Source organism: Nasonia vitripennis, chromosome 5 (assembly GCF_009193385.2).
Source record: "Nasonia vitripennis strain AsymCx chromosome 5, Nvit_psr_1.1, whole genome shotgun sequence".
Taxonomy (NCBI): domain Eukaryota; kingdom Metazoa; phylum Arthropoda; class Insecta; order Hymenoptera; family Pteromalidae; genus Nasonia; species Nasonia vitripennis.
The window spans coordinates 21,456,094-21,475,549 of NC_045761.1; the positions used below are offsets into that span (position 1 = coordinate 21,456,094).

At 42.9% G+C, this 19,456-nt stretch overlaps 3 protein-coding genes across 11 annotated transcripts; 2 read left to right on the forward strand and 1 right to left on the reverse strand.

Annotated features, from left to right (window-relative positions):
* Window positions 1-181: 181 nt before the first annotated feature.
* LOC100124068 (protein D2-like) lies at window positions 182-2,189 on the forward strand. Its single transcript, XM_001607850.6, has 4 exons — window positions 182-261; window positions 340-439; window positions 685-805; window positions 878-2,189. Exons 2-4 carry the CDS (start codon window positions 356-358, stop codon window positions 1,231-1,233), a joined length of 561 nt encoding a protein of 186 aa, XP_001607900.1. The 5' UTR covers window positions 182-261; window positions 340-355; the 3' UTR covers window positions 1,234-2,189.
* A 346-nt stretch (window positions 2,190-2,535) lies between these two features.
* On the forward strand, window positions 2,536-4,748 carry LOC100679850. Its single transcript, XM_003426438.5, has 3 exons — window positions 2,536-2,692; window positions 2,830-2,874; window positions 3,081-4,748. Exons 2-3 carry the CDS (start codon window positions 2,841-2,843, stop codon window positions 4,166-4,168), a joined length of 1,122 nt encoding a protein of 373 aa, XP_003426486.1. The 5' UTR covers window positions 2,536-2,692; window positions 2,830-2,840; the 3' UTR covers window positions 4,169-4,748.
* Window positions 4,749-4,829: 81 nt separating this feature from the next.
* Window positions 4,830-19,114, reverse strand: LOC103316259 (cilia- and flagella-associated protein 61). Of its 9 annotated transcripts, none has more exons than XM_031931524.1 (24): window positions 16,435-19,114; window positions 16,235-16,369; window positions 15,840-16,000; window positions 15,656-15,782; window positions 15,332-15,580; window positions 15,167-15,247; window positions 15,052-15,084; window positions 14,917-14,978; window positions 14,672-14,844; window positions 14,081-14,325; window positions 12,710-12,929; window positions 12,233-12,471; window positions 11,980-12,168; window positions 11,817-11,915; window positions 11,594-11,700; window positions 11,309-11,451; window positions 11,029-11,227; window positions 10,248-10,420; window positions 10,000-10,185; window positions 9,632-9,748; window positions 9,282-9,359; window positions 9,102-9,218; window positions 8,960-9,025; window positions 7,998-8,907 (listed from the first exon to the last, which is right to left on the reverse strand). In XM_031931524.1, the coding sequence occupies exons 1-24, from the start codon at window positions 16,560-16,562 to the stop codon at window positions 8,662-8,664; spliced, it is 3,573 nt and encodes a 1,190-aa protein (XP_031787384.1). In that variant the 5' UTR covers window positions 16,563-19,114; the 3' UTR covers window positions 7,998-8,661. The 9 variants fall into 9 exon arrangements, 7 of the variants coding, with proteins under 7 accessions (XP_031787388.1, XP_031787384.1, XP_031787385.1 ...); XM_031931525.1 differs by having other exon boundaries at window positions 7,998-8,883; window positions 11,594-11,703; XM_031931526.1 differs by having other exon boundaries at window positions 7,998-8,902; window positions 11,594-11,703.
* Between the last annotated feature and the right edge of the window lie 342 nt (window positions 19,115-19,456).

The following is a 19,456-nucleotide window of genomic DNA, read 5'->3' on the forward strand; positions in this document are numbered from 1 at the left end:
GCCCCGCGCGCGCCACTGATCGCTATAGGAGCGAGCTTTCGTACCGCGCATGCGCGGTTGAGTGGTGGCGCGCGTGTTTTGAATGGCGAGGGATTTTTAGGGTGTTTTACCGTATGTTGGTGGCATTCCGTGCACATCCACTTATACCTATAGGCATATAATAATTGTATCGCGTCCACAGAGTAATGACAGTCTTGTTATTTGCTTGACTCGACGACTCTAACAACCACACGTCTGTTTTCTCGTCTGGAGGTGATTTTTGTAAGAATATCTTGTGTTTTTAAACGATATTTTAGCGTTTGAATAAATATATCTAAAGATTAATTCATCTTGATTCAGTTTCTAGAGTTTTATCATGGCGACTGATATTTCATCGAGTTTTAAATCCTCTGAAATTGTGCCCGATGTTGTGAATACGCCTCCGAAAGAGTTACTTTCCGTAAGTATAGACACTGAATTAAATTTTTTTTTTTAATTAAGAAGCTGGCCTGGGTTGAGTTTAGGGCATTCGAATGTATGCAAATATTTGAATAGATAGCTCACAAGAGATAAGATAGACACGAGTTTAGTAGCATGTTGTTTTGTGAGTTTAATTGAGTACTATATATAGGTACAACATATTCTTATATAGCTAACAATTTTTTCTTATATTATGTATCCAATGATAATAATACTCTATTGAAGGTAACGTACAATGATCGACCGGTAGAATTCAGTATGGAATTAACACCAACGCAAGTGAAAGATGCTCCGGCAGTCACGTGGTCTCCCGAAGCTTCTACCTTCTATACACTCTGCATGACCGGTAAGAAAGATCGTTACAACCGCGCCGAGTAAAAATACTCGTTCCAAAAAGCTAAATTCAAATAAATTTCAGATCCAGACGCGACGAGTCGCAAGAATCCGATACTTCGAGAGGTCCTTCACTGGCTGGTCACGAACATACCCGGAAACGATGTAAGCCAGGGAGAGAATTTGGCGGAGTATCGAGGCTCTGGTCCACCCGAGGGAAGCGGTCTTCATCGCTACGTTTTCCTGCTGTACAAGCAGCCCGGAAAGCTGAGCTTCGACGGCGAGAAACGGATCAGCAATAGATCGAGAGATGGACGCTTGAAGTTCTCGATTCGAAAATTTGCCGACAAGTACGGACTCGGCGAACCGATTGCTGGTAACATGTATCAGGCGCAGTACGATGATTACGTACCGATGCTCCATGCGCAGTATACTGATTGATTATCGTTTTTGGTGCTAAATATTGATTTATCTTTATTCGAAGGTAGACCTTAAGACAATGTTTTGTGTTTTAAAGTGATCGATGAATTAATTTATAAAATTACAATTGTAACAATTGTATAAAATACATTTGAAATCCGATTATATCCTCTTAGATATTGTCTTTCTACAGTCTAGTAGCTTTTCTTGTTATCCATCATGTGTATGCAGTCTCCAAAATTTCGAGTCAGACTCTCATATTGTTCAAATAAATAATTCGTTTTTGTGTCAAAACCCGGAATATCCACAAAATATGGATTAAGATACGATGACTCTGTCCCGACATTTGAGGCACAGAATATAATAAAGTTATTATTTTAGCGAACGCGTAATACGATTATTCTTGTAGGACAAGTACACCTCGCGTGCTACGTGGTGATATTTTATTTTGATTTGATGTTCCGGACGTAACCGAGGGCTACTAGGGATAAGAGCAAGTACGGCGTATTTATTCTTTATTAATAATATATTCTACCTATTATTAGTTTTAGCGAACGTTTCTCCGTCATTTGGCTCTCATATGCGCGAATCGACAAGACGATTCGTGGCTTCAGGCCAATACGGTTAGGAGTGGTTTTATAATCATTCCTAGACTGCCACGACCTCAGTAAGGAGTATACTCCACGGATTTTGAAGGTCACTTTCAGTGCGGAAAGGCTAAAGGGCCGATCTGTGACTGCCAGGCCAGAGACATGACTGCGTGTGTATAGCTATAGATATAGAGGAGCGCGCGCACTGCTTCGAGTCCCTTCGGGCTTCGGTAGTCCTCGGGAAAGCGTCTTTGTTTTAGCGGGCCCGAGTTTTTGGTGGCGTTTAATGAGTAGAGCGTAAGTTCTCGGCGACAACTTGTAAGAGAAGGTCACACTAGGACCTGATCGTTAGGGAATTTCAATAAAGTCATAATATCTGATCAACAATGATTTCATACAGTTTATTTTTGAACCTTGATGTAGTCTTGTCCCATAAAATTTGGAAAAGGCAAGCATTAATTTGCTAGAGGTGACAAGAGGACTTGTCATGAAAGAAGGCACTGACATATCACTGTGATATACAATGATTACACTATATGCTTTGTTGTACGACATTAATAATAATCATAATGTTGCATAATGAGCCGAAATATTCCCAAATAATTTAAAGTTATTTCAAATAAACGCGCCTAAACATTCCAGGGAATTTCTCTCTTGGACTTTAGCAGAAACTCTGAGTAGATAAGTCGCTGGGGAAATCCCATCGGTGAGTCAGAGCGCGATTACGCTAGAAACGCTATGCATATCCGCAGTTCGCTCCGGTATGTAGTGCAGAGAACACTTTGCAGTACCTATTGTTTTGTCCTATAATTGCCTGAGATTGTGATATTTACCGAATATTCTGCCACATACAAATTATATGATTTTACCTTTGGTACTGCGCGATATAGGTAAGTAAATTGTTTCGAATTATATACATATGAAAGACATATTAAAGGAATTGAAATATAGCAACACTGACACTTGTATAACAATGGGATACCTTTCATTGATCTACTTAAAAATTAATGATTATATGTCATTACAGATATTTAAACAATGGACGCCTCGACAAAACGAAGCAAATCAAAAGGTACGAACAGTTTTTTTTGGTGCAAATTCCACAATAGTTTTAGCGTTGACAATAAATCTAAACTCACTTTTATCCTTATCTCTGATAAGAAACAACTTAAGTGATTGGTAGAACACGATAAAAATACGTGTCTAATCCATTGCTAAATATAACGCTTTTGCAATGAATCAGTTTCATTTTCAACATTGATAATTTTGACATTTCAGCTTCAAAAGCCAACAACGCAAAAAAAGATGCGGATGCGCCAGAGTTGTTTCCAGTGGGCCGTGTTGATCCACAGGTTTTAAAGTCCTACATTAATGGCTTCCCTGACTTGATAGAGGAATCTCAAGCTAGACCGAAGAAAGCCACCACTAAAACGAAAAATTCGGAACCATCGGATCTAGCAACATTGGAATTACCCACTGGAAGGAAGCCAAAGAAAGCTTCGCCTGCGTCGGCAAGGACGAAACCTGTAGCTGATGATTCAAAACGTGGCAAAGGAAAGGCTCGCAAAGAGCAAAGCAGCCCAATACGAGACGACGCTGACTTTGGTGCGTTTACACTGATAAGTCAACTTTTGGATCGTCCCTTTCTACCGGACAATTCAATCGCTCAACCAAAATCCAAAGAAACGAAAAAGAAGTCGTCCGTTAAAAAGGAACCGACTGGCCGATCATTACGCTCGAGCAACAAGTACGCGCTTTTCGATGACAGACACGTCGACTCGATACCCTTTTCCATCTTCTCCATAGACTGGTACATCTCGGACAGAGACTTCTACGACAAAAAGTTATCCACGATCCTGAGCGATTTCGAGATACCGAGAGAAAACCGACGCGACGGCAACGAGAGGCTCTATTACAACTACCTGCTTCTCGACTCGCGAAAGTGTCGAGATAGAAGAGGCGTCAGCTGGGAAAGCTTCATCGACTCCGTGTTCTATCTCGGAAAGGGAAAAAGCGCAAGATCGAAGAGCCACACTAAGGCAGCCGAGGAGTATTACGCGATGAACAAGCCCACCACGAGCAAGAAGATCAAGAGGATAATCGATATTTGGAAGGACGGTTATCCGGTCATGCTTCTCGAGTTTGCGAGGAACATCATCAGCGAAGAGGCTTACACTCGGGAAGCTCTGATGATCGACGCGGTAGGTAAAGATCGAAGCTGCAACGTTATCAGGGGCACCTATTACGGTGTGGCAGCGACTTTGAAGCCGATCGAACAGCGTCGGATGGGTGTTGTCATACTGATGGAGGCCAGGAAGTGCTTTATCGTTAACGGAGCTTACGAGGAGTTTCCGCCGGAATATTAGAGTGAGATGTTGAATTTGGCGAGACGGTAGAGTTATTATTTCATGTTTTTATATTGTGAGTATTTATATTAAATACTTGTATTGGCGTAGTTTAAGATTGGGGAACACGTACACTTGTTACACGCAGTGAGATATTTTAACGAAGAATTGTTACTTTTCTGTGACTGTTACTTTAGTATAGCCTTGAAGATGCTTGTAAAGTACTTTAGAGGCGATAATTTGTGTTTAAGATAAGTTTTATATCGATTTGCAAATTTTATAAGCATAATATATAGGAGAAGGTAGTATTTCAAATTTTATATAGATTTATAAATATTTTAATACTATATAGGCTGGGCTGTCAAATATGCTGTGCAATAACAAATATTTACAGACGAACGCAGTAATCGTTCGTGCATCATTCTTTTTTTTTTTATCGATTTATAGTATGTATAACAAATTTTAAGACTTAGTTGGAATATGTTTAGAAGTTTTTTTGTATAAAAGCATAATGAAAATGTATTTTTAATATAGATTTATACGTCTGTTATATCGATTATATAATGTTATTAAACATGTGCAATAAATGTATACAATACAACCACATTTTTCCAAATTGTTCACCTATCCCAAACCAAATTCACTCAGCTCTTGTATTAAAATAAGAAACAAAATCGTGTAATTTTCCATTATTTCAAACGAACATTTATTTTTTTTACAATACCATGTTTACATCAAAAGATGACCAGATCTTTAAAACAGGTATAATATTCGCGTGTATTATATAGTTTAAAATTCGGAAACTTAACCATTAACAATTTATTGAGACCTTTTGTTTCAGTGTTTTCGGTATTATCAACGACTAGGCTATATAGTATAATGTGTTCGCACTAAAAGAGTATTATCAGCATATATTTGTAATGAAAAGCGTTCGTACACATAAAATACGCGTAACAAAGATGTTATACAAAACTGTGCATATACAAAAGGACATTGTACTCCGCTGCGACAATTTTTTTCATTAAATCGTACTTATATATACTCTACATTACTACATCCAGTAATTGCACTTGTGTGTCTGTGTCGTGAAGATTTCTTCTGGGAGTAAAGTGTGACATACATGCATTGCAATTTTGAACCATATATGCGTGTACAAATGTAACGAGCAGGTTTTTTTAAAGTTTGTTGTACAAAGAGCAGGAAACTTAAACTCTATAATAGTGTGTATTAACTAATAACTAAACTCTCGTATTAGCATCGCGGTCTACTACATATACAAATCGTAAACTGTGAATGCTCGACTATACACTCTATGGAACTTATTCTCTAATTTCTTTGTACCGTCTCTTCTTCGTCTTCGTCGTATTTTTTTATCCATTGTTTACGTACGCTAAGAGAATTTTTTTTCGTTTCTTCTTTTTTTTGTTTTTTTTTAGTTATATTTCGAAAAGAAAAAGAAATACTGAGGTGCCGGTGGTTGAATGTAGCGGCGAATACACCAATTTCGTACGACTAGTAGTTCGGCAGTCCGAAGCCGCCGCCTAATCCTTGCTCTTTTCTCAGCTGCGCCAGCTTTAACGAGTACCAGTCCTGAAAAGTCAAATTTTTTTGTCTAAGTCGAGAGAAATCGATCGAATAGGTTCGATAGAATTGATAGACTATATACCTGGACATCCTCCTCGGAGAGACCAGTTTCGGCGGCCAGGAGTACGACGTCGGCTTTATGGGGGTTCTTGGGCCACCTGTTGAACTGCTCCTGTAAGACAGCTTCCTGATCTGTGGTGAGGCGTATCACGCGAGTCTCAGTCCTCGAGGACTCTTGGGGCATCACTGATTTCATCATGATGTCTGCAAAATATTGAAATGGACTTTAGTTTCTCGAATTCTTAAATTCTCTTTTAAAACGTCTATAATAAGTGTCGACGGCTATTTCGGCGCTAGAGTTAGCGTTAATTCTGCAATAATGTCATCAACAGAGCTCCTCGAATATTCATTACAAGCATTGTGTCATAATAGTACCTCTTGGCAGTCGCAAGCTCTATTCTATCCTCGAGACGTTAACGAATGAAAATAGCCAGACTAATCAAATCTACAGCAGAGCTAGGACGAGAAAACAATGTCCACTGCAAGCTCTGGTCGATAATGAGCTTTTTTTTTAATTTGGATGTAATACATCGCCAGCTTCCGTAAATAGTCCTGAGAACCGGAGAAAATCGCGGCGTCTCACCCACGCGTGAATTCCAGCGCGAAGTGTCTTGCATAATAATTACCGCATCCACGTAGACCGATTAGGTCTCGTTCGAGCGAGTGTCAAGCTATTTCTCGCGAGTCTGACGCGTAGCGCTCGTTATTCGAAGTGAATGAGGTTTGTCGGGATTGTGGAATGATAGGAGGTATCGCCCGGATGATAGATTGCAGTGTCGGCACTGGTCAGACAATGCTGTGAAAAAAAAATGGAATACCTTTTTGTGTGATTTTTTTTGTGGTGAAAAAGTATACTGATTGCGATTAATAAAGGGCAAATTATTTATTTTAAAAAATTTGTCATCAAAACTCATGTGAGAGCAAAGCAGTTTTGGACTGGCCTGTCCCCCATAATTTAAACTCTCCGTGTTTCTGGCCAGTAAAAATAGTTATCCACGAGCCCAGAGCTCACAAAGCGCTTTGTCACGCATGCCAAAACTGCCTTTTATTGAACTTGCTGCTTGAGTCGCTTTTAAAGGCTTTTCTTGAAATTTCAAAAATGTCCATAAATATATCGAGACAAAGCAAGAACTTCCCGAAAAAGCTCCCAAAGAAAAAAAAGAGCCACACCGGCAGTGTCACCCTCGGCGTCTTTAATATTAGCTCGACATTGACCTAAACTTGACGCCGAGAATTGGACGCGCTTCGCGTCGAGAATAGCCGTCGAGTCGCGAGCGTAGACTCTCGGTATTTCGAATTCACGCGGAAAGTCTGTCCTCCGACGGCAAAATAAGGCCGCACACGTGTGCGAGCTTGAGTTTGTAAACAAACGAATTTTCGGGGGAGGATTCAAGATCGTCCGCGGAGGTTTTCGTAACGCCTGTGATTCAATACATTTTATAGCATAGTGTGGCTAAAATCCGCTGTTAAGTCACGCCTATCTGTGACTAAAGTAGTCCTTTTTTGCACCGTGTTTATCACACTCGCTACGCTCGTGCGCTAACCTCACGGTGCAAATAAGGACTACTTTAGTCACGAATTGGCGAGACTTGCGGACTTTAGCAGTCTGTGCTATAAAATTTTATACGATACTCTTGACTTAAATGGTTCAGTTTTAGACGGCGCTTAGCGCCCTCGCTACGCTCGGGTGCTAACTGCGCCGTGTAAAAAAGAACCATTTAAGTCACACGCATCGTAATGTACTATTTTATACTTCCGAAGTGTAGGTTTCAGCATGATTGTCGATTAGGAATTCTAAAAGCGCACAATTTTTTCTAATAATGCGTTTATGTGCTATTCGCTCACGCGGAGGTTTCTCGGTGGAGAAATGGGTTATTACGAATAATTTCATGTGTGTGACAATCGCGCCGAATTTATTCGCGTCTCCGATTTTGAAATACCTCTTGTGGGTAGAGATATAACGCTATTTCGCGACGTCAGAGCGATTTCTGGTTTACACTCAATTCGTTATTCATCATATAGATGTCACGAGCTGTATATAGGCTTATCTGATTAAATTATAACGTTACAATCATGTACAATAATTACTCCTTGATCTGACATCACTATCCTTCGCAAAAATTAAAAAAAATACACAAAACAAATCAGCCTCTCTCGCCATTCTCGCAAAAGCAACGTTACACCATCGCAATATAATATACCCACATAAAAAAGCGCAGTTCTCTCTTTCGCCTACAATGTAAGACACACACACAAGACTCTCGAAGCGAAGATCTCAACACGCGCACGTGGACTGCTGCAACGATGCGGCACATCTGCTCGTATAGCTAACGCTGTCAGGAGAGCCCACTCCCACTTCTCTCGAGCTGCTGCTGCAAAAGCCTCGTAAACTTGACCTACAAGATCGAATCGCTCTCGCGCGCGCGCGCGCGCGCGAATCATGCTAATAAACGGAACTCGCGCGAACCGAGATCGGGAGCAGCCTCGATTTCTCTTGCCAGGGGTCCATTGTCATCCCGGATTTTACGAGGCTTTGTTTGCTCTCTCTTACTCTGGGATGCGGGAAAATTGTTTTAGGGTATGTAATCAGCTGGATTTCGTTTTTAATGGGGTTGTTGTCGTCGTTGATGCTCGATGGGAAAAAAAAGCGAGGGAAAGTGTATTCGCTTTGTCCTCTTGATGGTAAAAATGTTGGATAAGCTTGCTTTTCCCTTTTCAGGCGCAAAAGTGATCAATCAACGCCGATACACGAATTTTCCAAGCTTTCTACGCCGAGGATTCCCCAACGACGTGTATTTTTATTCTCTCCTCCGAAAAACGCTTTCTAAAGCCATACGCCCGACGATACAGTCGTCGTCGTCGTTCCCCTTTTACGCGGATGACTGGCAAATGCATTCGGCGTTATCGCGATAAACCAGAGGTGTATCTTCGATTTCACGGAGGATCCGACGCTCTTTCCGACTCGTCTTGTACATCGGCAATTCATCCTCGTGACGTTCGAGAAACTCGATCAGGCCGTCCTCTATTTCCTGGAGATAACAGGATTTTTCCAGACACTGGCTCATCAGCGCCGCCCGATCCGACTCCGAGATCTGCGTGAGAACGACGAGGCTATTCTTTTTTTTTTTTTTATTTTAATTTCAGGTGGCACGTGGATGTATAACTCACTTCCTCGTAATTAGCCTGAGTTAGAGCCTGAGTTAGGTAATTTCGCAGGATTTGTTTACAGTCGGTCTGCAACGTGGGAATGTTGAATAGGTTATATGAGTTTTTTCGAAGAACGCAGAGCTTTGTTTTATGGGATTCTTACTGTGCCGTCGGGGCAAAAGCATCTCGGTCTCCTTCGAAACTCGTCGAAATCGTCGGAGAATAACGCGGCAGCCCAGGGCTCGTTAAAGTACGCGAAAAAGTCGCCGATCTCGGAATTCTGGAAAAATCAATGACTAGTTTACAAATATGCGCGTCATCTCTACGTCTGGAATCAGCTCACCAAAAAGCGTCTTTTCAAATCGTTAAGCATCGCCTCGTGTCTCCCGTAGAGCGAAATCATATTCTGAATATCGAAATCCTGCAGAGATCGTAAATCTCGATTAGCGCAGAGAAAGACAGAAGAAAAAAGTCGCGGGTACACGTTGCACCTCCAGATCTTACAATGCGCCGTCTAATTAGGGCTACAAGACTGAAGTTTTCCCAGAAAACAGTGGTTATGCAAATCGGAAAATTTTTGCGCCGTAGATAATATCAGCCAAAAATGCATCAGATTTAGTCCAAGCAAACATTCGCGAGTAAAAGAAAGAAAAGGGACTTTGCAACACCTGGAAGTGCATCTCTCCCTCTTACCGTTTTCCCGAAGCAAGTTACGCACTCGACCGTACGAAACTGGTTTAAACGAAGTCGAAAGTATCCAGTATCAGCTGTGCGAGATCCCGACGTAAACACGTCATCTCGCGCGTCTACCTATAAGTATGTAAGCGTGCGAGGTGTTATTACGTGCACGAGAAAATAATATTCGCGCGTCTCCGCCGTTTTTTTTCCGAGCGATTACGTTCTTTTCATTCCACTCGCTCAAGGTCGAAGCGAACTGTAAACTTAGACTTTCATACACCGCCACGCTCTAGTTGGGATTGGGCTTTTTGAAAATTCACGGCTCAGGCTTCGCCGTTATGTAAAACGGGAGAGATAAGGTTTTACCGTATCCTCGTTCGAACCTCTTTATCGAGGTCCTCTATCGTATTCAAAACGCCAGGCTTCCGGACGTACAGATACCGATATCCACCGGGAAGAAGACACGACACGACAACGGGCTCGCGGAAGGTGTGTCCAGGTAGGCCTAATCTAAGGCCTTCGTCCTTCTTGTTATCGGACGCGATTGTGCTCACGAGGTTTTCGGCTAGCTAAAACGTGGGAATGGCAACGTCTGACCAATCCCGACATTTTCTACTGGTCGATGCCAAACCTTCTCTCCGACTTCGATTCTATTGTACTGCGCGTGGGGCGATAGCTTGGAAATCCGGAGTTTTCTCGAGTACTTGGTCATCGTTCCGGCGGCAAAGACCCACCGGTCGTTCGTCCTGAATTCCGCGTCGATGACGAGGCGACCGTCGAAGACTAGACCCGCACGAGATATCGCTGGGGAGAGTTTTTATTAATGATTGATCGAAGAGTTTTTTTTTAAATAGAGTATAGTGACGCGAAGCGTAAGTCGGTAGCGAGTTGTTTAACCGCAGCGATTAGATAGAGTTACTTCATCTCGAGCGACTGTATAGAGGAACACAGTAGCCTGTGGTGAGAGTACTTCGATCTTTTCAAGCTGTTAAAAAATCGTTATACTTGGTTTTTGGTCAGTGGTTAGCGGTCTTATGGAATAGGATCCGACTATATTACGGTGTCGCAGCGTAACACTCACGCGACAATGTTGTTCGCCCATATGTATTTTTGTCTTTTTGTTAAAGCCAGTAAATATCAAGTATATTTTCTTCCTTACCACCATGCAACTTACGTATACAATAACGGTCGAATAAGTACAAGCTTACACCATCGACTCACCTGCAACATAAAAACGAAAAACCAAAATTATTATTATTATTACAACTGCCAATCACCTCGAGCCCAATCTAATTCAATCCCCGACCCATCCACTCAAGGAGAAGCCTCAACCATCCCTCGGATCCACTTTTCATAAGCGGCGAGCCAGGCATTAGCCTAATAAACGATCCTCCGATCCCTATAGTAATCACCTAGAAAGGTCTCGTAACACGGCCGCTTGTTCTGGAAGCTAAGGAGAGCGTCGCAGTCGATGATCTCCTCGTTTCTCCCAAGGCGCAGGCTTTTGATCACGACTCCCGACCCCTCGATCGTCGTCCAGTCGACCACGTCGCAGTCGGACACGACCCTGACACCGTTCGATGCTAGTGTCTCCCTTAACGATTCCTTTATCTTTTTTTTCAATAATATTTCGTTGGCATGTACTATTTTTTTAATCTCACGACGAAAGAGTTGGGGTAATTAAGAGCTCACTTCTAAATCGTCTCGGAAGACATCGTCACGAGCGAGAAGCTTCGGCTCAATTAACGTGATCCACGATCCTTCAAGGCCCAGCTCGAGGAAAGCAGCTAATGCGCAGTAGCACTCGATATTGCATCCATAGAAGACAATTGATTCTACGAAACAGATACGTGTGTATAGGCTGAGGAAAATTGACTTAGCCTTGTTTTCCACAGAGGTATATTGGAGGCGATTATAAATTAAATTATAAATATCGACATTATTTACATAATAGGATATGTAAGTGTATTATATTACGTTTAACAGTAAAATCGACGGTCATCCTCCTAATTTCCATCAGGCAGTTACGAGCGTTCGCGTCATCGTTAATCAAAAAGCAATTCGCCGGAGTTTCCAGGCTGGAGCTTCTTGAAAACCGCAACAATTAGGTCATCGCAATTAGAATGAGATGAGAGAGAGAGAGAGAGAGAGAGAGAGAGAGAGAGAGAGAGAGAGAGAGAGAAGCATAAGCGAAATTTACTCGTCCAATTCGGGCCTTTGAAACAGCGAACCGCAAGTGAGAACGAGATAGTCGTAAGTCACGGACACCGAGTTCTCGATCTGCACACGTTTTTTCTCCCTGCGAATCGAGTACACAGCGCATAGATTAGTTTCGTCCGATCCAGTGGGTGCGATAGGTATACCTGTCGATCGCGACAACTGTGCCTTTGATGACGGTGAAGTTTCCAGAAGTGAGCTTTCGATAGGCATGACAGTATCGGCCTCTGAACGGTGTCATTATCCTGACGGAATAGTCGTTCGAGTGGTCGTACGGGAGACCGTTGCTGGATATCAACGTGATATCGGAGAATTGCAGATCCCTGTACTTGTACCTGTAACGTTCGCTGTTTTCAAATGTTTCGCAAAATCGTGTATTTTTCGATAAATCGTAATTACCCCGAGGTAAGAGCGCCGATAAAAGCCAGTCCACAATCGGAGGCGCCTACGACCACAATCTTCGTATTTACGATTTCTCTCCTGATCATCGTCAATCTGGGAGTTATCACGAAGAGCGAGAATAGCTCATCGAATAGAAAGTCGACGTTTTCTTTCTCGTGGAAACGTTGAAAGTGAGGGAATTTGCGAATCCTCGGCTCTGTCGGTTGCATCACGCTTAAACACGATGGTAACACGGCCTGTACTAGAAGAGACCAGTGATTTATGGCTTCTCGAAACGAAACGCACGTATAATTGCGATTTATGAATTTTTAAGTGGTCGCGCTTAAAAATCGCAAGGAAGATGTCGACAGTTTTAAGTAGTCAAATGCCGCGTGTGGCAAGACGTCGATATTAGTTAAACGTAATTTTTTGAACTACGAATAAAAATATAAATAAACCTTCAACCCATCATCGATCAAACCAGCTCATTCGTACCCTGCAATCATCTCTCGAACACTGCCTCCGATACAGCGCCTGAAATCCAGCGAGTCTCATGATCTCGGCGAGAAAAAAGTCGAGGCGCGAGTTGAAGATCGGCATGAGCTCGAACCGCAGCAACCGACCACTGCAACAGTCGAGGTTCGCGTTTTCCAGCCGCGGCGAGAGATCCTCCACGCGATAGCACAGGCGCAGCCTATCGACTTCCTCCTCGACGCTGTGTAGATATATATTATGCTTATATGTACACATACGTGTGTGTGTGTGTGTGAATGCAACTGGGGACTCAAAGGCTGTTTTGTTTTAGGACTGTGACGGCGTTGTTGAATTTTTCAAGGGAAATCGATTTTTCAACGAGAGTGACCTTGGTGCTACGTATTGGAAAACAATTACACTGTATTGTATACATTTTTTTAGTTTCTCCATACGATTTGCTTGGGAAGTACGCCAGTACAGTCTGTACCAGTTCGAAGCAAGCTACGAAGTTGTCGTGTATGTTGTACTGGAAGGAATAATGCGCAAAATAAAGCAGTGGATAGTGTTCCTGATTATTCTTCTGTTTTCCTGTCAATGTGAGTATCGAACGATATGCACGATTATTTTTCAGACAATACGCGTGAGAGATATCGTTGAGAAAAAACAGCGTGTGAATGTCTGCAGTGATTTTTCGAATGTTTCTTTGTATTCGAATATCTGTAATTATGAAAAGCTATTTGATTGGACTTGTGTGTTGCAGTGATTTATGGAGATCTTTGTATCGAAGAGTGGTGTTGCACTAATGGGGGACTGGGCTGTCAATACTGGAACGGCACTCTTTGCGAGTGTCCAAAAGCCGAGCCCAAAGTAAAGGAGGAGAAGAAGAATTAATATTGTGATTAATCCTTCTATTTAATGATGCTTTGAAACTAGTGTATTATTATGTAATAAAATCATGTGTTTATGCAATATCATCTTAGCATTCAAAATCATCCATTCACTCCTCTCTTTCATCAACGCTATATTGTTACAAGATAATTAATACAGAAATAAGCTTAATTGCCTCCAGAACACATCGTATTAGGTTTTTGCCGAAGCATCTAGAAACTCACGGTCGCCAGATTCTATTGACCTTTACCTCGCGCTTCTAAAACCAAGCATCATCTCCTACGCCACTTTGCGTAATCTCCTTTTTTCACGTGATTTATTTTCGTTACAGCCGAGGCCGTCTATTTAAAATTTTGAACTTGAGCTTTATTTCAAACTCCTCGAAATAAATCCGCGAATACAGTATTCGCCTTAAAAAAGAAGATCCGTTACCCAACCCCAATTGCAAAATCCATATATACACCCACGTCGACTTCCAAAATTCGCGAAATCAGTAGTAATTACCATACAATAGCCAGACCGACGACGACCTCATCGCAAGTGAAAACGAAGCATCGACGCTCTTTCCTTTCGGACATCAACGCCTCGTCGAAATCGCGAACGACGTTGGACATCCCTTCGACGAGATCAGCAATGGCTCCGCGGTCGGTAGACAGAGCTTCTCGCGCTCGAAGATCCGCTTGCAACACGGAACGATGGGTTACATACAGAGCCATTGGAAAGTCTCGGGTGGGCTTCGATGGGACGCGCTTGAAAGTGACGATAAGTGAGCTGTTATGTGGGATCTAATTGATTTTATGCTGTGCAATTAATTATCGACTCGTAAAGCGATAAGTAAGAATTTGAGTAATGTTGGTAGAAATAAACGCTTCTATTGTCTCTAAAAGAACAATGTCTGGTGCGCGAGGTCGATGCACCGAGAGAAACAAACAAACATCTGCTCGGTGTAATTTGCATACGAGTATGTCAGACGCGATAAGATAACAAGAGCCGCAGAGACGCGTACATTATTACTCTCTGGAATTTTTTTTTCTCGGAGCGAGTATTGTCGGTGATATGCAAATTTTAAAAATCAAAACGGATGTTATAGCGTACCACGAAATAATCGAGCATCGGGAAATGCGGTGTATCCGTCGGTACGAGTAAGACGCAGTAATCTAGGTCCGGAAAACACTCGAATCCGGCGCTTAAAAGACCCTGACACCTGAGCTCGTCGACGGGCTGTTGCGTGCCGTGAAGCTCCAACGCGAAAGCGTCTGCTTCGTACTCTTCGCAACCACAATCTGTACACGCTTGTATTACAATACTCGAATTTACGAGGAATGAAAGTCTTGTTATACCTTCGTTATCCTCGTCTTCGCAAAGTTCGTTCTCCTCACTTTTCGAATCCGACGCTTCGACGCTTAAACATTTCCTAAACAATTAGCTAAGAATATTCCAATATTCAAACTCCATATAGCGTTATCGGTCATTACCCAAGATCCTCGTCACTCCTTCCTCTAGACTCGCTATTCAAAACACGTCGATACAATCTCACTCAATTATTCATTCAGCTATGAATACCATCGGCTAATCGCATATATAAATTACCAGCTGATGCTCAATGAATCACTTGCCGCATCCACCGCATACTCTCCTCCGTACTCATCGAAGCTAAAAATATCGCTGCATCTGAATGTTTAAAAAAAAATCAATCTCGATCAATCAATCAATCAACTATATAATCACTAAAGAAAACCGACGAGAGAATTTCACCTAGATCGTATTTTCCTGAGCTGGGCAAACGGCTCGAGATCAAACTTGTCATTCAACAGATCGAGATCGACGTTCCTATTTAGGCAGAGGATCGCGGAGATCGACGAGTTCTCCCTTTCCGAGACGATAATGCGTCGCGATTCCAGCGGCTGACGCACCATCTCGCTGATGTAAAACTCGCCGTACAGTTCCCGCAGTCGTGTCGACTCGGCGTCGAGCATTTGAATAACGTCGTCGTTGTCCTCCTCGCTTGTATTAACCATGTGAGAATCGGCATTATTATTATTATTATTATTTTTTCTTACAATGGGCTACTTTGCTTACACCGCGAGACGATATTTCAACCGCGGGATGCGCTTGCTCTGGTGGCTAACGTAGAGCACTTGAGCTTTGACTTCTTGGGGTTCGTTTTTTGGAGAGACCTTCGTCATTTCTTCGCGAATCGCGTTCGCTGAAAATGAGAGATGAATGATCGATTGATCGAAATTTTTTCAATGAAAACACAAACCAGGTTCGATTCCGGCGGGCAGTACGAGAACGACGTAATCGCAGAAAGCCGCCTCGTAGAAAGTCGCCGTCAACAGTTCGCCCAGAAAGTCCCGCTCGTAACGATCGTCCCAGACGAGGAAATGGACGAAAAGCGTGTTCGCCGCTGTCGCGTTTTCCAAGCTTCACACGTGTGCACAAAGAGGGAGAATTTAACGATTCCAGTGGGAATAACACGTGCCACGTGCAGGAGAAAATCGTGTTAGTACAGGAAATTTCGAGGAAAGAGTGTGCTATTTTAGATTATTCGCTCGATCGCTTCAGTAGGATGAATCGACCAAGACTCGCCGTGCAAAAATAAATCAGTTTTCATTAGCAAAGCATCAAGCAAGTAATTAAAAAACTCCATAACCGTACCCGTAAAGCCTATTCATCCATGTCGGCCAGTCCGCTTGTAAAAGTACCGGAACGTTCGGGTAATTACAAAGAAACATCGCCGAGACGATCTCTAGCGCTTCGTTCTCCCGAACGACTGCCAAGCAGGCCTTTTCACTGAATAAAAATCCATTTTTCATCTACACTTCCCTAACCTAACGATCTATGCTTTGAGATCTCACAAAATCACTCCGGGATGCGTGACGTCGTCGAACAGCTCCAAAGTCCTGCAGCGAATCATCCTCGCGATTTTAGGAATGTCCGAGTGCTCGGCGCGCCTGCACATTATTTTCGTTTCGCCACTGTCCATCTCCGTGCTGAGGTCGATCTCGGCGCGGAGGTTATAGCATACACACTCTTTGTTCAAAGAAGATGAAGGAGAGAATAGGTGAAGAAAAAAAAGAACACGTGTCACGGGCGTTTGTCTAGAAGGGCTTCCCCCCCCCCCCTCTAACTTTGTTTTTATTTTCAAAGAGGATTATTGTCCATAAGGTTACCCGCGAGCGAGTCGAATAAGCCGTAAATAGATTAGACGGCATATGTTCGCAAGTGACGCAACGCAGCCGGTTTGCCGGAACAGGGTCAAAAAACGTGTTAACTCCGAATATAGATCGAGCGCGAGCTAAGCAAAACAAATAAATTCGCTTATTCTTTCATCGTCTTGCGGCTGTGCCGAGTGTGTGGAGGATTTGAGTTATGATTAGAAGAGCAGCTTTCGAAGGTTGTATTCGTCGACTTTTTTTTCGCGAACTCGGAGTGTGACATTACTTGGCGCCGATGTGTGATGCAATTAAGTCGTTTTAATTATCACCTCGATTCGACATTAATCTTGGGTTCACCATGATTTTGCAGCCAAAATCGTTGCTCAATCCTCGTGTTCCAAGATACTGCCAAACATAATAACATCGCACGACAGTTTTATTTCTAAAATAATCCGTTTCCCCATCGATTGCTCTTCTTAAACGAATCTACAAAACTAAGTTCCATCAATCCCACCGTCGTCCAATCGACCTTTTCCCTCTGGCAGATACATGCGCACGTGTGTTTGCATATTAGGGCTGACTTAATCGCCCGTCACACCCGCATTGCATTAGAGAGAGAGAGAGAGAGAGAGAGAGAGAGAGAGAGACGCAGACGTAAGGCGGAAATTTTCGCTCTCGCGCGCGCGAGCTTTTCTCTTGGCCGACGATCAAGGACGCTATCGCTCATGCCGCCAAGAGCGCGCACGCGCGGGAAAGTTGTTGCTCCGAAAAAGTTCGATTTGTCCGATGTATGTATAGCTTACCAGGATATCGCGCTCGTTTAAGCTCGTTTATAGTTGCATCGCATGTAATTTTAACCGAGTAAGTGTCGAGCTTTTTGGAAATAATTATACGTATAAGCTCTTAATCGAATCAGTCGGATAACAATAGGGCGTGTTAGCGTCTGTAGAACGAGTATTGGTAATCACGTGCTTAGACAACAATGTATACGTTCCGAATTATATGCCCACTGAGAGAGAGAGAGAAAAGAAAGATCGGCAAACACAAAGGCTATTCATGAAATATAAAAGCCGCAGTCAAGTGTCACTTAGGCCTGGATTTTTTCTACTTTCACGTTATGTAACGCGATTTTCAGAAAAGAGCCTGCAGTGTAGTGTTGCAATGCACTCTCCGATATGTTCAACAATTTTCACAAGTTTTCAAACCTACTATATACAATCGGAATCTACGCCGATCGATATTAAAGCTAAATAACCGCCTTGTTTTGGTCGCTTTATCTAAGACTCCCACAATCAGTCCCCGATATCTTACCTACATAATCGGACGTTTCGAGAGCGCAAAGATAATCGGCAATATCGTTCAAAAATATAAATAAAGCGCTAAACTGGCACACCCTCGATAATCCTTCGTATCTCCGCGATCGAAAGCGAGTCAACGATATGCCGAAGCACTAAACCGTAAATAATAACACTTACACAACTATACTAAAAAAAAATAATAACAATATAATCTGCATAAAATTAGGTTACAGTTATCCTAGAGCGTTCTCACGGTCCAGTAGTGCCGCGGCGATTTTCCGCTGAAAAAAAAGAGTCGAATCTCGCGCAACTGTAACCAACAATAAAATCATCTTCCGCCTCGAAAAAAAAGCGATGCTCATTAAAGTCGCCGCATACACTACATTCACACCGATTTCGCGGCGCGGAAAGAAAGAAACGGCCTTGGATGAGAGTTAGAACGGCGCCAGTCGTGGGAACAGAGCGTTTGTGTGTGTGAGTGTGTATGGATGTATAGTAAAATGGGCAGCGGTATATAGAGGTCTGTAACGAGCGCGAGACTTTAATATTGCCGAGAGTCGGCTGCGCTGTAAAAACGTTACGGCGGCTGTAATGTAACCAGCGATTCTCGATGCGCGCGGTATGGGTTTTGTTGGGGCTTTTATTGCCGAGCTGTTCAGGGCGTGTGTCGGAAGCTGTGGTGTTTGAGATTTTGTGGGATTTAGCTGTAGAGGATTCTGTGTTTTTTTAATTTTCAATTTTTGGTATTTATCATTAATTTACTGTTGATTAAAGATTCTTCTATGGCTAAAGGTTTTTATTATTATAGAAAATAAATTCAATGGTAATAATAATGTTAAAATTTACTGCATTTGCAGTTTGTCCCAAGAATAGGTGTAATTTCTTCTAAAAGGCTCAAGCAATAGCTTTTAATATCAAGTAGATACACTCGAGACTAGTCAGACGCAGTAACTCAACCCTGTCACCCTATCAAATTAGACCGAACCAATCACCCGTCTAACCCTAACCTTGACCCTCTCACCGACTCGTCAAACAAAACAATCCCCACAACACCCGCCCACTCATCGCACTCAAGTCACGGCAACCTCACCCAAGATTTCATCGTAGAGCGGGCGCGGCGGTGGCGGCGGTGGCGCAGGCTTTTCCACCCTGATAACGACGACCCTCTCCTTTGGTGGTGGTAGTGGTGGCGGGCTCTTCTCCACCTCGATAAACACCACCCGTTTCTTCGGTGGTGGTGGTGTTCTCTCAACCGTCACGTAGTGGGTGACGGTGGTAGAGGGTTGGGGTGGCGGATTCGGGATCATGATGGGCACGTTGCGTTCGATCTTGACCTCACGATGTCGGTAGTGGTACTCGTAGCTCTCGGCCATGGTCAACTGCGCACCGATCGTGTATCAAGGTACAGCCACTCCCTAGCGTAC

Excerpts from the sequence above, each read along its gene's own strand:
- LOC100124068 (XM_001607850.6), top strand. The coding sequence starts at position 356 with ATGGCGACTGATATTTCATCGAGTTTTAAATCCTCTGAAATTGTGCCC. Across the intron at positions 440-684 it reads CTCCGAAAGAGTTACTTTCC|GTAACGTACAATGATCGACC; the intron begins GTAAGTATAGAC and ends ACTCTATTGAAG. Across the intron at positions 806-877 it reads CTATACACTCTGCATGACCG|ATCCAGACGCGACGAGTCGC; the intron begins GTAAGAAAGATC and ends AATAAATTTCAG.
- LOC100679850 (XM_003426438.5), top strand. The coding sequence starts at position 2,841 with ATGGACGCCTCGACAAAACGAAGCAAATCAAAAG. Across the intron at positions 2,875-3,080 it reads AAAACGAAGCAAATCAAAAG|CTTCAAAAGCCAACAACGCA; the intron begins GTACGAACAGTT and ends TTGACATTTCAG.
- LOC103316259 (XM_008209288.3), bottom strand. The coding sequence starts at position 16,562 with ATGGACAGTGGCGAAACGAAAATAATGTGCAGGCGCGCCGAGCACTCG. Across the intron at positions 11,704-11,816 it reads CAAAGGCCCGAATTGGACGA|AAGCTCCAGCCTGGAAACTC; the intron begins GTAAATTTCGCT and ends GCGGTTTTCAAG. Across the intron at positions 9,749-9,999 it reads TAGAGGACCTCGATAAAGAG|GTAGACGCGCGAGATGACGT; the intron begins GTTCGAACGAGG and ends ACATACTTATAG.